Source organism: Ursus arctos, unplaced genomic scaffold (genome assembly GCF_023065955.2).
Source record: "Ursus arctos isolate Adak ecotype North America unplaced genomic scaffold, UrsArc2.0 scaffold_5, whole genome shotgun sequence".
NCBI lineage: Eukaryota > Metazoa > Chordata > Mammalia > Carnivora > Ursidae > Ursus > Ursus arctos.
Window position 1 is genome coordinate 90124126 of NW_026623067.1, and position 18145 is coordinate 90142270.

The following is an 18145-nucleotide window of genomic DNA, read 5'->3' on the forward strand; positions in this document are numbered from 1 at the left end:
GTTTGAATTCTGGCTTAGCAGCTTGATTTGTGTTCTTAGGAAAGTTACTTAACATTTTGAAATTCCATCTTCCTTAACTCTAAAATGGTAAGTGATACCTGCCTCACAATTTTGAAGAGTGAATGAGATGTATATGTAAAAATATGTAGGGCACTTATACTACATAGCATATTGTAAGTATGCAATAAATGGTAGGCTTTCTAAATTTAACATACCAAATACACAGAAAACCACACGTATAGAGGATTTAAATGATAAAACTTCTTATACTTTTTCCTTTTTTAAAATTTCAGTGGGATATTTATGAAAATCATGTTCTTAGCTATAAGGTAAACCCTAAAAAATTTTTCCAAATAATAGCAGTTTTGTAGGCAGCAGTCTCCAATCGGTCTAATAAATAAATTAGTGGCAATTAAAAAAAATGACACAAAAGTCATCTTATACACCTAATAATTAAGAAGGATCTTCCAGGTACCCCCTAGATCAAAGAGGAAATGTATTGAAATTATAAATTATCAAGAAATAAATAAAGAGGAAAACACTTCTGTGAAAAATGAACAGATTAGTAAAATCCTAAAACTGGAGCAAGTATGGTTTACTGCAGACATGGAGGAAGACAGCTCTAAATGAGAAAATCTTATAATTGACAGCAACAAATTAAAAGAAAAAACTATATAGTTCTATATTATATGAAAAGGTGTTATAAGAGCATTTAGAAACTACTCCTAATAAAAACTTAAAGGAAAGGGCACCTGGGTGGCTCAGTTGGTTAAGCACCTGCCTTCAGCTTGGGTTGGATCCAGCCCCATGTCAGGCTCCCTGCTCAACGGGGAGTCTGTTTCCTCCTCTCCCTCTGCTCCTCCCCCTGTTCGTGCTCTCTCTCTCTTTGTCACTTTCTCTCTCTCTCAAATAAGTAAATAAAATCTTAAAAAAAACAACCAACAAACTTAAAGGAAAATACCTAAAAAATATTTATGAAATCTTAAGAGTAAGACTATAAAATGGTGAAACACTAAACCATTCCTATTAAAATCAGGGATAAGATCACTATTCAGCATTACTTTGAAGTTTCCAGGTAACAAGAAAAAGAAACAAGGTATAAATACTGGGAAAGAAGAGACAAAATGAACTTTAATTATAAATTATATGATTATACCCAGAAAATCCACAAGAAAAACTATTAGAATTCATAGAATAATTTGAAAAGTTGGGTACATAAGGGGTATGTATTAAATAAAATCAGTAACTTTTTATCTGTACTAGAAATACCTGTCATGGAATGGTGGTGTTTATTCACAACAAAAAAACCCAGAAATAAATTTGATAAGAAAAGGCATAGAGGGCGCCTGGGTGGCTCAGCCGCTGGCTTCTGCCTTCCGCTCAGGTCATGATCGAGCCCGCATCAGGCTCCCTGCTCGGAAACCCTGCTTCTCCCTCTCACACTCCCCTTGCTGGTGTTCTCTCTCTCTCTGTCTCTCTCTGTCAGATAAATAAATAAAATCTTTAAAATAAAAAAAGAAAAGGCATAGAACCTTCTCTTGAAAAAAAACTAGAAAATTTGATTGAAGGACCTGAATTATTTATGACACAGAGAGCTAAGATTTAGTGTCATAGAAATGTAATCTGTCTCAAATTAATATAAATGTATGCAGTGACCGTTCTAAGTATACCTGAGAATTTAGCATATGATAAAAATACATTTATGTTCAGTGGAAAGGAAATGTTTTAATAAATAGTGTTAGTGTGATTGGTTATCCATATGAGAGACGATAAAGTACTACCTATTCATACAATACGTAAAAATAGAAATTCTATGTGAATTAAAGACCTTAATGTACAATAGAATTTCTGATGCCAGCTAGTAAATTAATCACTTGTATTTGTCATCTCTTTCTCCCAAGACCCCATTCAAGTGATGGTAAAAATAAATTTTTAAAGATATGTATTTATAATGCCATAGAGTGAGAGGGAGCCAAATAGAGATTTGCAACAAATTTCTGGAAGACGAAGAAACCATGGAAATTAAAAATGATTGCTGAGAATTAATCAAGGACCTAAGACTTCCTAGTTCTCTGTTCTTTTCCAGCATAGCAGATTATTTCCTGTTATTTAAAAGTGAAATATTAATCTTGAAAATTTTTAATAGCCTTTGAAATTATTTGTCATACCTTGGGGTGTTTAAAAGCCAGAATTGGGAATTTGTGCTCTGGGCCAGGGGTCAGCAAACCACCACTGTTTTTGTAAACTAAATTTTATTGGAACATGGTCATGTCCATTTTTTTTTTTTAAGATTTTATTTATTTATTGAGAGAGCATGTACTTGAGTGAGCGGAGAGGCAGAGGGGGAGAGAGAGAGAGAATCTCAAGCAAATTGCCTGCCAAGCCAAGAGCCCAATGCCAGGCTTGATCCCAGGACCCCAAGATCATGACCTGAGCCAAAATCAAGAGTTGGACGCTTAACCAACTGAGCCACCCAGGCACTCCTGGTCACGCCCATTTATTTAAGTATTATCTGTGGCTGCTTTTGCATTAGAAGCAACAAAGGTAGTTATGACAGAAATCATAGGGCCCGTAAAGCATTTTTTATTACCTGATCTTTGCAGAAAATGTTTATCAGCCTGTTTCACATAATTTTGGTGGCCATCTGGGAGCTTGACTTCACTTGGGATGGGCTTGGGAGCCTAACCAAATTAAGTAGCCATTTACAGAATGTAAGAAAGGAAGGAGTAGGCAAAGAATATAGCAGATAAGAAACTGAACATCGTGACTTTTTGGGTCTTAATAGAGACTAGGAAGAGAAGTAGGATAGAAGATAAGAACCTGCATTTGTTGTTAAATAAAGAGAAAAGAATTAAAAATAGGTGAGGGGCTCTGCTTGGAATTAAAATTTTTTTTCAGTATATTAATCTTTTATCTGACAAACTTGTCAAATTTTCATGTTTAAGATTTTTCTGGAGCACCTGGGTGGCTCAGTCAATTAAGCGTCTGCCTTCAACCCAGGTCATGATCCCAGAATCCTGATATCATGTCCCACTTTGGGCTCCCTGCTTCTCTCTCTGCCTCTCCCTCTGCCGTTTCCTTCTGCTTGTGCTCTCCCGCTCGGTCAAATAAATAAATAAAATCTAAAAAAAAAAAAAAGATGTTTCTGTTTTATTTCTGCCTTTCCACTCATTATTCTTTCTGATAATTTACTGTGCTAATTAGGACTTCAGGATTATGTTGAATAAAAGCGTTTAATAGTAGACAACCTTATCTTGTTCCCGATTTTAGAAAAAGAATGTCTCGGATGCCTGGGTGGCTCAGTCGGTTGAATGTCTGCCTTCTGCTCAGGTCATGATTCCAGGGCCCTGGGATCGAGTTCCCCATCGGGCTCCCTGCTCAGTGGGGAGTCTGCTTCTCCCTCTGCCCCCACCCCTACTCATGCACTCTCTCTCTCACTCTTTCTCTCTCTCAAAAATAAATAAAATCTTTTTTAAAAAATAAAATAAAAAGAATGTCTCTAACATTTCACTATTAAAAATGTTTACTGTACCTTTTTGGCAATTTCCCTCTTTCCAGTTTATTAAGAGTTTTTATCTTGAATAGCTAATGACTTTTATCAGATAAAATGTTTTTTCTTTGCATATTGAGATGATCATAGGACTTTTCTTCTTTAGTATTTTATTTTCTTAAGATTTTATTTATTTACTAGAGAGAGCAAGTATACACATGCACAAGCACACGAGCAGGGGGAGGGGCAGAAGGAGAGGGAGAAGCAGAGTACCTGTGAGCAGGGAGCCCAAGGCAGGCCTCCATCCTAGGACCCTGAGATCATGACCTGAGCTGAAGGTGGATGCTTAACCGACTGAGGCACCCAGGCACCCCTTTTCTTTAGTATTTTAATGTAGTGAATGACACATAAATGATCTAATGTTAAACTATCCTTGCATTCATAGAACAAACTCATCCTGTTTCTGCTGTAGTTTCTTTACTGTATACTAGTATATTCTGTTTCCTGATACTTTGTTCAGGATTTTTATATCAACATTCATGATAATATCAGCCCCTAATTATTTTCATACTACCTTTGACTTTCATATCACGATTATGTTGGCCTCATTGAATACATTAGGGAATATTTATTATTTCTATTCTTGGGAAAGTTTTTATAAGGTCAGAATGATTTGTTTCTTAAATGTTTGGTTTTTTTGTGTTGGGAGGAGAAGGGAGAAAATATTTAACTACTGTTCTAATTTTTCAATAGTTATAGGACTATTAAGATTTTCTGTTTCTTCTTAAATCAGCCTCCCCCCCATCCCTCACATTTTGTTCAGGTTCTTTGGTCTCTTCTCTCTGTGTAATCATATTTAGCCTTTTCAAAGAACCAACTTTTTGCTTTTATCTTCAAACTACCAAAGGGTAGGCAATAAAAAGGAAGGCTGCTTCTCAGCAGACCTCAGACCTTTTATTTCTACAGGCAGTGACTGTATTTTTGCGTATCCTTTCAATGACATTTTTTATCCTTACACAGTTCTTTTATTTTTAATATAACAGGATGGACCATATGGGATGTAGAGACTTTCTTTCTTCCTTCCTTCCTTCCTTTCTTTCTTTCTTTCTTTCTTTCTTTCTTTCTTTCTTTCTTTCTTTCTTTCTGCCTTTTTTTCCTTAACATCAGCCTCGTTCTTTTTAATGCCAATGTAGTATTCCACTGCATGGTTGTATCCTACTTATTTAAAAGTAGTTACGCTTTTATACCAGATAAAAACCTTCCCAGTTGCTTGAAGTAACCCGATATAGTAAGAGACATCATCACTTCAGAGAACTCCTTGAAAGAGAGGGTATATTCCATTTAAATATCTTTAATTAAAAAACAAAACTGTTTTCATAATTTAAATGCCATGTAATATTCTTAAACATTTAAATCTCTGTTCCTTTTGTATTTTACCTTAGTATGTAGTATGAGGAGTAGGTGTAATTTTATCTTGTTTCTTATGGCTGCCCTTTTGCCTAATGTCATTTACTTAAAGTCCATCTTTTCACATGTATTTGAGGTGCTGCCTTCATTATGACTAAATTTACATACATTGACTTCTGGGTTTGTGTCTGTGTGCATGCATGTGTTCCCATGGTTGATCTATTCATACGACAATATCATAGGTTTTAAAAGCTTTTGTATTTTTGAAGTAACTTTGGACTTATGAAGAGTTGGAAAAATAGGGGCGCCTGGGTGGCACAGCGGTTAAGTGTCTGCCTTCGGCTCAGGGCGTGATCCTGGCGTTATGGGATCGAGCCCCACATCAGGCTCCTCTGCTGGGAGCCTGCTTCTTCCTCTCCCACTCCTCCCGTTTGTGTTCCCTCTCTCGCTGGCTGTCTCTATCTCTGTCGAATAAATAAATAAAATCTTTAAAAAAAAAAAAAAGAGTTGGAAAAATAGAACCGTAAGTTCCTGTATACCCTTCACTCAGCTTCCCCGCTTCCCTTAATGTTGACATCTTACATATCCACAGTACAAGTATCAGGCTGAAGGAATTAATGTGTTGGTACAATGCAGTTAACTGTGCGCTGTTTTATTTATAAAGTGTTGGTACAGGGTGTGCGTAGTACGTGCTCCATATGTAGTAGGTCTAGTCCTTCTTTCATATTCGCCTTTTTGGCTTGTTTTCCCAAATGTCTAGCTGCAGAAGACAAAATGAAAACAAATCTTACATAGCATATTTATTGGGAGTGCGTAAGATTTATAAATTAAGTTGGGGGGAAATGACATCTACATGGTACTGAATCTTTATATGCATGAGTAAAGTATATTTATCGTTTTCCTCATATATGTTTTGGACTCTTTGTTCAGTTTATGCCTAAGTATTTTATACTTCTAAAAATTATAAATAGGACCTTTCCTTCCATTTCATCTTCTATCTGATTTCTCTTCGCACATGAAGGAAAGATTTCTATATATTTTGGACTTCACTAAATTACTCAATTATCATATTATAGTAATATTTAGTTAATTCTTTGGGATAGTCTAGATATATAATTAGGTCATCTGCCAATAGTATTCCTTTCTAACTTCATTCTTTAATTGTGCGGGCTAGTATAATGAGTAATAGTGGTAAAAATGGGCTTCTCCTCACTTTAGGAATAGATCTACTGTTTCCACATTAAGTGTGGTGCTGGCCTTCCAGCTGATATGGATCATATTAAAGAAGAGCCCTTTGACATTCAGCATTCTCAACAAGAGTGGGCATCAATTTTGTAGATCATCTTTGGCATAATCATAGTTTGTTTTTTTTTCTGTGTAGATTTTGGATTTTCTATCTCAGGGTTAATTTTGATAAATTACATTTTCTAGAAAAATATTTAAGTTTTCAAATATATTTGCCTATAGTTGAACAAAGTAGCCTTATGATTCTTTTGCTTTCTTCTCTTTCTGTTGGTATTTTTCTCTTATTGCAAGCTAAAAGTGCTAGCAAGTATGTATTTTTAATCCATCAAAACAAAACAATAAAAACAGTTCCACTAATTTAAAAAAAAAAAAAAGTGGGGGCGCCTGGGTGGCACAGCGGTTAAGTGTCTGCCTTCTGCTCAGGGCGTGATCCCGGCGTTATGAGATCGAGCCCCACATCAGGCTCCTCTGCTATGAGCCTGCTTCTCCCTCTCCCACTCCCCCTGCTTGTGTTCCCTCTCTTGCTGGCTGTCTCTATCTCTGTCGAATAAATAAATAAAATCTTAAAAAAAAAATAAAAATAAAAAAATTTAAAAAAAGTGATCCCAAACTTCTTAACATTATTAATAATAACAATAACTCCAAATTTAATTCTAATTGAATATCCTCTTGCCAGTCTGAAACCTTTTTTCCTACTTGCATTAATTTCTTAGGATACTTGTAAGTTTGTTTTTCAGTGAACATTTGAATAGAAGTCTAAATAAGAGTCCTTTGCTTTCTTCTCCCCTACCCTACTCTTCTGGGGTGAGGGTCTCTTTAATGGGCATCTTGACACTACAGAAAAACAAATTGGGATGTTTGCATACACTGATTAAAGTGAAAGATTCAGAGGTTTTTCCCCATTTCATGAGATAAATTTTGATTTTTTTTAACATTGAGTGACTTGCAGTTAAGGTGCATTTCGTATGAAATTCTAATGATTGCATAAAAGGTATTCTAATGTAAATTTATGATTTCTCGAATTTTGCATAAAGCAGTTTTGATTTAGGGAACAGTGATTGCAACATCTTAAAAGGATACAAGGAAGTATTACTCCATGAAACATCTTTTTCCCATCGAATTATATGAAATACCCTGCTTTCTAGAGCAGAAATTACTTTAATGCTTGTGATCCTGGAGGCCGTGGCAGGGAAGATGTTGGAATGTTTTAATTGTCCATTTGAAGGGTTGGATTTTTCCCCTTCAATAAAGAGCACTTCATCTATGCTCATTTTGCCTATCTGGCTCTTTCTGTGATTGTGTAAGGTTATAACCTCCATATCTTTAACATACCTGTGTATCCCTGTCTCTTTCTCTGTGTTACTGCCTTTTATATTGTTTTATTATCTTAGTGCAAAATTGCCTGTTAAAGTTTTATTTGAAGTAAATAATTTCAGGGCTTGCAATATTAAATTCTGTCAGATCCCCACATCTGTTACATAGTTTTTAATGTGCTATATATTTTCAGACCTGCTTGTTAATGGGATGACATAAAGCAGATAAATGATCATACCTATGAATTTCTCCTTCATTTTTGAGATGTCTCTGTCCTTTTCAAGTAACTAAATTACTTCTTTACCTCTTGTCCCTTGGTCAGGGGGCAGAAACTTGTAACAATAGGTTGACATTAGATCTTACTAAGGAAGATATGTTACATGTGTATTTTTATAGCATAACATATTTACATAGCACTTTTCAGCCTGCCTTTTCTTCCTTAATTCTAATAGTATCCCTGTAAATAATATTTGTGCAGGTAGTAGATAACCATTTTACCAATGGCGAAATGAATTAAAATGAAGGGGCAAAGTAAACCATGACCAACCCTGAAATTAAGACCTGTGTTTCCAAATACAAATCTAGTTCTCATTGTTTTCAATCATAAAGACTTTTATGAGTGATTGCCCACCTCCCAGGACTTACTTTCCTCCTGAGATGACAGTGGGTTGCATCAGATTTACCATTAACTCTTTGGAGAAGTAGCTAGACCTGAGTCCTTTGATTTCCCTTGTTAAAGGTCTTCCAGTCGCTAAGCTCCAGTACTGTCGTGACTAGCCAGTCTTAAACCTGTCTGCCTTACTTTGTGTAGTGGATTTTATTACAGAAGCATTTTCTTACATCAAGATCTTTAAGTATTGTTTATAAAGAAACTTTTGTAATGGTTTTTAGCTGTAAAAGAATTAAGATAGGCAGAATTTTATTTATTCCAAATTGAGTTTGGGATTAAACTAAAAAGAGAATCTGGGTCTTCTGAACTTGGTTAGTCTTAATCTAACTCCTAGCATTCTCTAATTCATGCTAAGGACCTCTTACTACCTGGCTGTCTTCTCTCTTTTCTCCCCTCTTCTTTCACAGTGATATAATTAATTGCCAGACTCTGCCTTACTTCTCTTTGACAATTCTGCTTGGAAACTCATCCATTTTCTTTTAAGTGTCTTTTGGCCTCAGTCTGAGCATGGTGGGTCCCAAGACCACATACGCTATAGCATGGCCTATTATATTCATCTTTTTGAATAAATGTAATAGAACTTTATATTAGTAATTCTTACTTATCATCTTCCTATCAAAAAGATGGAAGTCTCAAGCTAATGCTCTCCTTTGTATCCATTTTGTTAAATGGCTGCTTTTTTAATGAGTCCTTCTTAGAAGGTCAGAACTACTCCAGCATGGATTATATTTAAGGCTAGCCTTCTCTCCAAGTGATGGAGTGTAATACCCAATCTCAATTCATTCTGGCTTTAAAATTATGTAACTCTTGAACAAAATCCATAAATAATATTACCAATATGAACTTCTTATCAATTATTACATTTTATTACATAAATTTTACCATAAGACCAGTTAAAGTATCTTTAAAAACTTGAAAAAAACCTGACAGAAATCTCATCCACCTGTGAGAAGGCAAATGTAGTCAAGCACTACTGAGGTTTTCTTCTATTTTACTTCTCCTTGTCTTCAGCTAAGACTCTCGTGTTTCATCCTCTTAGAAAGAAATGCTGCTTGAACAATATTGTTATTAAATGTCTCCAGAGTTTTGTTTCTTTATCCCTTTCTTTATAAACAAGCAGCCACAATATTTTTAGTAGTGAATTTCAAAATGCTTTTTAACCTTATAGGTCCAAGGGTAGCCAAGGATGGCTGCAGCTTCATATGATCAGTTGTTAAAGCAAGTTGAGGCACTGAAGATGGAGAACTCAAATCTTCGACAAGAGCTAGAAGATAATTCCAATCATCTTACAAAACTGGAAACTGAGGCATCTAATATGAAGGTATCAAGACTGTGACTTTTAATTGTAGTTTATCCATTTTTACTCAGTATCCCTCCTGTAAAGTTGGGTTTAGATACTTCAGTTACTTAAGAGTGTATTTTAAGTTCAGCAGCAATATGTATACTCTTTCTTGCAAAGTTAGCATGTATATTTTGAACAAAATGTGTCAAATTAATCCAGTGAATCATAGAAAGAAAATAATTGTAAAAATTCAATGGCTAGTTAACTTGTTCTTAGTTATTTTTAAGCTTAAAAATAAGAGACCAACTTTAGTATCACTATACTGAGGCTGGGTGTTCTGCATAATTCATAGAAACTAGTTTCAAACTTTAGAATATATCTTAGTTATTAAATATGGTCTTCTTCCCCAACTCTCCCAGATCTTGTCTCCACTTAAGTGCAGCAAATGATAAATGGTCAAGAAAAACAGAATGCCCTCCTGGGAACAGTCCAGAACTGAAAGTCAGTACCTGGTCCTATTCCTTGTTTTGCCATAAGCCGAGCTTCATTACCTCTAGGTACCGTTCTGGACTTAAGGTGCCTTATTTGGAAAACACTAGCATCACACTAGCCTAGATGATTTCCATGGCTCCTTCAAGTCCTGAAATTGGTTTGCCAAACAGCATTGAAAAGTTGTGATAACCTCCAAGAAAACTTACACTAAGTGTGCGCTGGGGAAGATATGTTCTAATTTCAGAATAATTGAGCTTAAAATTTTAGCTGTTTTAATTTCCAGTTACTTAGGCAGATTCCCTTCTCACTGAACTTAATAACTTTATAGATTTGGAGATCCTGTTAACCTCTTTCTCTCAAAACTTCTTCCCTCTTTGTGTTGTTTCTGCCCCTTGGCTGTTTAGCATCTGGGTGCCTGATGCTGTTCTTCCTGTCTGTTCACTGCTCTCATTGCTTATTCATTGCGTATTTTCTTCTCGTTCTTATTCTATGCATTTTTGAGGTCTCCCTTATTCTTCAAGCTTCTGTACATCACTGAACTATTTTTGCTCCCCTTTTACTCCTTATTGTCAATATCATAACAGTTCAACCTTTTACTCATACGTACTAGTCTATCTGTCCTTAAATCTTTTCTACTCTAATTCCGTGTTTCTGTGTTTAAAAACTGTCCTCAGTGAGGACAAATCTCCAAGATACCTACCTCCAGTCCTTTCGGAAATAAGGTAGACTTTAAGAAAACATGTTTTCTCATACCAAACTGCAGGTGACCTTAAAAATAGCCAAATCAGTTATCTAATACTGAAAAAGAATAGTTTGCTATTTTAACACTGATCAACACAGTATATCTAAACTTATTGTACATGGCGTGTGGTTTTAGAAGTTAAAGATACAAAATGTAAAGTTCCCAACAGGACTACTCTTCCATCTACTTTGGGAGGTGTACTTTGAAAGAATTCCTCTTGGCAGGCCTATCTGGATGTTTTATAGTGCACAGTTTTGAGATCCCTTGTAAGTTTTGCTTAACTACTTGAGCAAATTCAAAATTTATTTTTGGGATGCATTTTAACCTACCTTTAGACCCATCTCCATGCTGAATAGGAATGTCTTGGAGTAAAAATACAAGTCAGACCCTTAAATTTCTATAGTGGAATATCAGGTTGACCACTTATCCCTGTGGTGTGTCATACTGTACGTCATGAATACTGGCACTTAAGATAGGTCTGAATTCAACCATGAATGGATAATTACTCAGCAAGTGCTTCTGCAGACATCTTTGCAAAGCCAGCCACTTATTTCTTGAGGATTGGGCATATGGTAGCATAGCAGTTACAACCTTGTAATGAAATTATTTATGTGTCTCTCCTTTAGAGGATTTAAGCTGTTCAAGAGCAGGAACCATGACCATTTGTTTTGTCTTAGAATATTGATTTGTGAAGAGACACTTGGAAACATTGGCACTTCCCACATTGGATTCAAGTTAATCCAAAACAATGGTTATTTACCCAAAATCACTTATTATTGTTTGGAATACATTATATAATCTTGAATCCTGTTTCCTGCTCATTAACCTGTTTACCCCAAAGAAAGGCAAGGTGGGTCCCCTTCAACTAGGTAATTTAAGGATTTCTGAAATTTATGCAGTAGTACCATCTAGTGGCAAAAAAGAATACTGTTTTGCTGTTGATTACAAGGCATTGATACAAATAAAGTATAAAAATATTTTGTGTGTGACAGGGAATATGTGTACAACAGTTAGGGAAATGTGAACCCTGACTGTGTATTTGAATATTAAGGAAATGTTAATTTCTGGGTACAATGATGGCATTGCAGTTGTGGTTAGAAAGAATCCCTGTTTAAATGTATATCTGACTTATTTATAGGAGAAGTAATATGATGTCTGAGATTTATTTTGCAAATGAATTTGAGTCAGGGAAGGGAATAGAGGAAGTGGGCATAGATATAGATGAAATAAGATCATGAATTGATCATTACTGAGGTGGGATGTGAGGACACATGGGAGATTGCTATAATATTCTCTATACTTATGTTTATGTTTGACGTTTTCTGTAGTAAAATAAAACAGATTTCTTGGTATTTAGATGACCTGAAATTAGATAAATGCAGAAATTGTAGCTAAATTTAAAATAAATTACATACTGTACTTTTTATTCGGGGGCTAGAATTCAACTTGATTTACTTTAAAATGCTGAGCATAGCAACAAGATAAATATGGTCATGTAGAGATGTTAAGCATTTAAACTGAGAGATGTCATGGTATTAAAAAAATTACCTGTAGGTAAATTATTAATGAACCCTTTATGTCTTTGTTGTATTTTGACAGAATGAAGTTTTATAAATTGTGTAACTGCGAAGTCATGTACATGTAGAATATCTTATTTCCAGAACGTAAGAAGAAATTAGAAATAAAGACTCAGATCGACACAATTCATGATTTATTTTGAAGATTTAATTATCAAATATACTTGTATTTGAAATGAAAAGAATCTAAAACTGATGTAATGACAAAATCAGAAGTGGATCAAGTAGCAGCATCCCTGAAATGACACAGTTGCTCATTGATAAATACCTTCTTTTCACTCATATCACCACAGAACATTTCATTTAATATTTCTAAACTCTTAAAATATTTTAAGAAATAATGTGTGGTTATATAATAATATAACTAATTTTTTAAATCCAAATTTCCAGGATTTATAAATACAAGTGAATATTCTCTCCCTCAAAATTACATATCAATTTTAAAAGCTGCCATTTCTCAAAGCATTTTTTAAAATATTTTATTTGGAATTACTTTGCAGTTGTGTCGCATTTTTTTAAAAAAACTCTTTGAAATTAAGGACTGCTTCATTTAGATTGTGTGCAGTACTCAGCCCCAAGCAGTCATTCCTACTGCAACAACTAAAAACTACTGGATAAAATACAAAAATCATACTTTAAAAGACCTTGGAGAACAGAACTGTGGAGTCATCAAGGACTGTGTTAACTAAAATTCATGAGGAAAGAGCCCTTTGTAGAATAACTGACATTGCTGGTGATTTTCTTCCCCAGGGATGTTTGTTAATTCTGAGCACAGGCTGGCACAAGCAGGATTCCACTGGAGGAAAGGAAACTGTTGCAGGTCTTGACAAACATGTGGCCAGATATGAAGTATTGACATTTAGAGGCGCTCCAAATGCATGGGTAGTTTTAGTTTTCCCCATGGAACATTCGTTGAGTCTTGTGAAGGATGCTAGGGAGGGACTGGGAAAGCTAAATGTTACAAGGCAAAGTCCTGCTATGGGAAAGATACATTACTTTCACACAAGAGGTTTCCTTCTCAAGACATTTGCCATATTTTTAACTTTGTGGAGCAGGAAATTAAAGACCGAAGCCCATTACCTCCAAGGGACAGAATTTGGTAGGGCTAAGGAGTCAGGCACCACCTGAGAATAAGGCAAAGTGAAATATTCTATAATCGTGCAGTGCTTGAGAGACACAGACTCCCAAGAGGGAAGGGGCCTGTATTACACATAGCTGGCTTTCCTTTCAAGATAAATATCAGATTTGAGGGCTATATAGGGTAGTAGGCTAAGGGCTGAGGAGACAGAAACCTGTATTATTTTCAGTCTTAAATTTAGATGAAAGACACACAGAACTTGGCAAGTCAAATCAGATGTGAATTTTGCTTGAACTGCACCTGCATCCCATTTTTAGTTCCTATTTGGATGGAGGAGGTAAGACCCCAGTGGTGGAAAGGGGTAAACTCTAAAGGAAAATATGTCTTAAGTCTCTCTTGTTCTGTATACATAAGGATTGGCATACAGCTAGAAGTTCAAAGAAATGCAAGAAACAGGAAAATGAGTGATCATTAAGAGAACAAATAGTTAATAGAAGCAAATCCAAAGGTGATCTAAATATTGGAATTAACAAAAATTTAACATAATTATTATAAATGTCTTTTTAAAAAAGATATGAATAAAATGGATGAAAATTCAGAAAATTTAGACAAAGAATTGTAATCTATAATAGTCTAAAACTGAAAAATAGTTGTATTAATAACTTATTAGATGAGCTTGTAAACACAGAATTAATAAACTAGTGAGAAGATCAAGTTAGCCAACATGTAAGAAAGTTTATAGACAGTATCCAACCGAAGCACAGAAAAATAAAAAATGGGAATAAGAACAGTGTGGGGGCACCTGAATGGCTTAGTTAGTTAAGGGTCTGACTCTTGGTCATGGCCTCAGGGTCACGAGATTGAGCTTTGCACTCGGTGGGAAGTCCGCTTGGGATTCTCCCTCTCCCTCTGCCCCTCCCCCCGCACGTGTATGCGTGTGTGCACGCACATGCACACTGTCTCTAAAATAAATATCTTTTTAAAAAAACTATGTAAGAGTTATGAAGGACACAGGCAAATAGATACAGGAAGAAAAGATCAAAAGTAATATTTAAAGAGATAGTGGCTGAGAATTAGTGTTAAGTTACAAAGTTATTAAGACAGCATGATGATAGACTATTTGACTAGCAGAAATAGAGTGGAGAAAAGTAGCTGCACATTTGTGGTTACTTGATTTATGACCAAGGCATCCCTGCATTTCAGTGGGGAAGTGGTGGTCTTTTCAATAAGTGGTACAGGGGCAATTAAATATTTACATAAAGAAAAAGAAAAAAGGGAGCTCTGAGTCCTACCTCATATATATGCAAAAATTAATTCAAGATGGATTATAGATGTGTGAAAGACAAAATAGTGGCTTCCAGAAGGAAACATAGAAAACAGCTTCATGTTTTTAGAGTAGGCAAAAATTTCTTCAACAGAATGACAAAGCGCTAAGCATAAAAGAAAAAATTGATACATTAAAACCAAGATCTTTTGTAATGCTTTAATTTTTTTTTAATTTTTTAAAGATTGTATTTATTTATTTGACAGAGAGACAGCCAGCGAGAGAGGGAACACAAGCAGGGGGAGTGGGAGAGGAAGAAGCAGGCTCCCAGCGGAGGAGCCTGATGCAGGGCTCGATCCCAGGACCCCGGGATCGCGCCCTGAGCCGAAGGCAGATGCTTAACGACTGAGCCACCAGGTGCCCCTAAACCTTATATTTCAATAATTTTATTTGCCTTTATGGTTACAACTTTTATCAATAGATTTCTAACAATATGTACAGAAACTTTTTTAAAAAAACTTATTACAAGTTGTTCATATTTAATATTTTTTAAAATTAGGAAATACGGACAAATAAAAAGATATCAAAATCACCCATCAAAAATTTTTTTATTCTTTTTTAAAAATTTATTTATTTGTTTGTTTGTTTATCAGAGAGAGAGAGCACAAGAAGGGGGAGAGACAGGCAGAGGGAGAAGCAGACTCCCTACTGCGTGGGGAGCCCGACGTGTGACTTGATCCCAGGACCCTGGGATCATGACCTGAGCCGAAGGCAGACGCCTAACTGAGCCACTCAGGTGTCCCCCAAATTTTTTTTATTCTTTTTTAAATCGGAGGTAACCTTTGACAGTGTATATGTTTTTCTCTCTGCACATTCTGTGCAGCCATGCATTTAATGGGATTATATTTCGCAGCATGCTATTTAAGAATTTAACACGTCATGATCTTTTCACATCATCAAATATTTTGTGACACTGTAGTTGCATGGCATTCCATTGTATGGCTAATGCTGTAAGTTTGGTTTTTATTGTTGGATGTCCAAGTTTACATGGCCTTTTAATTTGGTTTTGATGTTATTTTAATTTTTTTGTTCATTATTTTTAGTTTTGAAAAATTAGGTGTATGTCCTATGACATCCCAAGGATTTCTTTTTGTTGTTTTTGAACTTCTACATCTTTGTACCTTTTCTAAAAACAGTATTTTTTGTAATACCCATTGCTGAAAAATTACAAAACAAAAAAAAACAAGCCAAAAAAAATTGCTTGTAACCCCACCTTTTTAGAATACCACTGTTAACATCTTGATGATTGTTTTCAGCATCAACATCACCTGGGAACTTGTTGAAAATGAAGTTTTAGCCTCCATCCCAGACTTACTGAATGAGCAGTATATGTCGTAACTAGCCCTTCAGGTGATTCTGATCCATACTGAAGTTTCAGACCCACCGCTGTAGACTTTGGAGAAGAATCTTGTATGAAGACCTGATCAGAGCTATGCTTTAAAAGGCTTACTCTAAAAAAATAATAAGTAAAATAAAATAAAGGCTTACTCTGAACACAAAAGTCCTGTGCAAGGTAGGACCATATAAGATATTATTTTAGTAGTTTGGAAGGGTTAATAACCAGGATAATGACAGTAAGAATAGAAAAGAGATGGTTCTAAGAGAAATACTAGAGGTTGAATACAGAATTTGAGAACTGGCTGGTGATATGAAGGAGTTGATGCTAAGTGGGGAAGAAAAGGCTATTTACATTTAACTGACAGGATACAAGGCAAAGAACAAATTGTAGTGGCACAAAATGATAGTTCTGGACATTTACATAGGAAGTACATATCATCCAGATGTAAAACATTTGTCAGTCAAATTGGGAAAGTGAATCTGAAGTTTACAAGTGAGGTTAGGAGTAGTGACATACAACTTGAAGTTACCTGTGGAAGGGTAATTGTCGAATTGCAAGGCTGGGGAGTACAAGAAATAGGGATAAGATTAAAGGATCATTGAAGGACTACAAGTAGTAGCAGTGGATGGATGGGAGGAGAATTGGGATCCTGAAAAACACAGATAGCCTAGAATGACAGTTCTCAAGCTTTATGGAAGCAAGGGTGTCCTGAACTTTACAGTAGACATTGTAGAGTACTTTACATCCATTCAAAGATGGCATTCCTGCACAAATTTGTTTCCTGTCCCTCAGATACGATACATTTCAGCCATAATAATCTGAACATGAATATCAGTCACCTCCACGTTCCTAAATCTATTTATCGAAGGCTTTCAACCTCCAACGTGCTCTGTTATTTGAAGGTGAGATCTTAAAGACCACAGGCTATTTCTTGTTAACATAGGCATTCTTTTTTTAATGCCGGTCATGTCACCATCAAGGCAAACCAGTAAAGTTGTCTTTGCTGCATTCACTCACTTTTTCCTTTTCAGTCTGCTTACGGATCATTTTTCATTTTGGAGAATACTGCCCATAGTTAGAAGGTCATAAATGTTCAAGAACATCGTCTTGCATTTGGAAACCTAATTGGCCAACAAGGACTTTGCTGGAAAATTGAATGCCCCAGAATATGAAAGATATAAATTATTATTAAGGAACATCCAGAAAAACTGGTGGAAAATGACAGTTTCCAACATCCTTTGAGGAAAATTTATCAAGAGAAGGATTTAGATGGGCAGGAAAAGAATGGCATCAAAAGTCAGGAGGCAGTGAGCATACAGGTCTTTCAATACCTGCTGAATGTAAATCGGTATGCTAGTAGTATGTACTTAAACATGGTGTGTGACAGGTTGAATATGTGTTAGGGTGTTAAGTAAAACAGCATATTGTAATTGTTAATTTGGTTTTTTTTCATGGTCATGTTGGTGCAAGCTTCAGAGACATGGATTCTAAACCCATAACTGGCTTTTACAGTTTGGATAGGGCTTTGAGTCTTGATTGACTCATGAACAATGAGAATAATTCACCTTGTTGTATGTTTTAAATTTAAGGATAATGTATCTTATGGAGACTCCCCATAATCTCCCTTATCACGAAATATCACTGTTGTTGTTGGGATATAGTATATTATTCGTAATTAATAATAGATAATATATGTAAAGTGCTTTACAGGTTAAGATATATTTTTAGATTGATCTGAAACTTTTTTCCCCAGCACACCTAAATGCCAAGAAACTTAGAATCATGTCTTCAAGAAGTTATTTAGAATTTTGTCATGGTGCTATATGGTGTTCTTTTTTGCAGGAAGTACTTAAACAGCTACAAGGAAGTATTGAAGATGAAGCTATGGCTTCTTCTGGACAGATTGATTTATTAGAGCGTCTCAAAGGTAGATTTTTTTTAAAGTGTTCTAAAATAATGTTTTAAGCTTCAGTTGTCAACTTTAGGCGTGTACATCCAAACACAGGTTCTCTTGATTTGAGTGTTGCTTTCAGTTTTCTTGGTATAACAGCCTTATCTATTAGGATTTAGTTGTTAAAATGCAGATATGTAAAATGTGTATTTACTTGTCATTCCTTCAGTTAAACATTTAACTGGCTTTAAATCAACTACCTTAGATTCCTTATTTGATGATTTTCAGCTCTTT

At 35.4% G+C, this 18145-nt stretch overlaps 1 protein-coding gene across 22 annotated transcripts in view; it reads left to right on the top strand.

Annotated features, from left to right (window-relative positions):
- APC (APC regulator of WNT signaling pathway) overlaps positions 1 to 18145 on the top strand; it is a 301009-nt gene that overhangs the window by 214137 nt on the left and 68727 nt on the right. For 10 of the 22 annotated variants that reach the window (XM_026498453.4, XM_048221206.2, XM_048221214.2 and 7 more), the window contains 2 exons: positions 9295 to 9447; positions 17803 to 17887. In XM_026498453.4, the coding sequence (XP_026354238.2) occupies positions 9313 to 9447; positions 17803 to 17887 (220 nt within the window). In that variant the 5' untranslated portion in view covers positions 9295 to 9312. The other 12 variants (XM_048221202.2, XM_057307348.1, XM_048221203.2 and 9 more) reach the window with 4 other exon arrangements.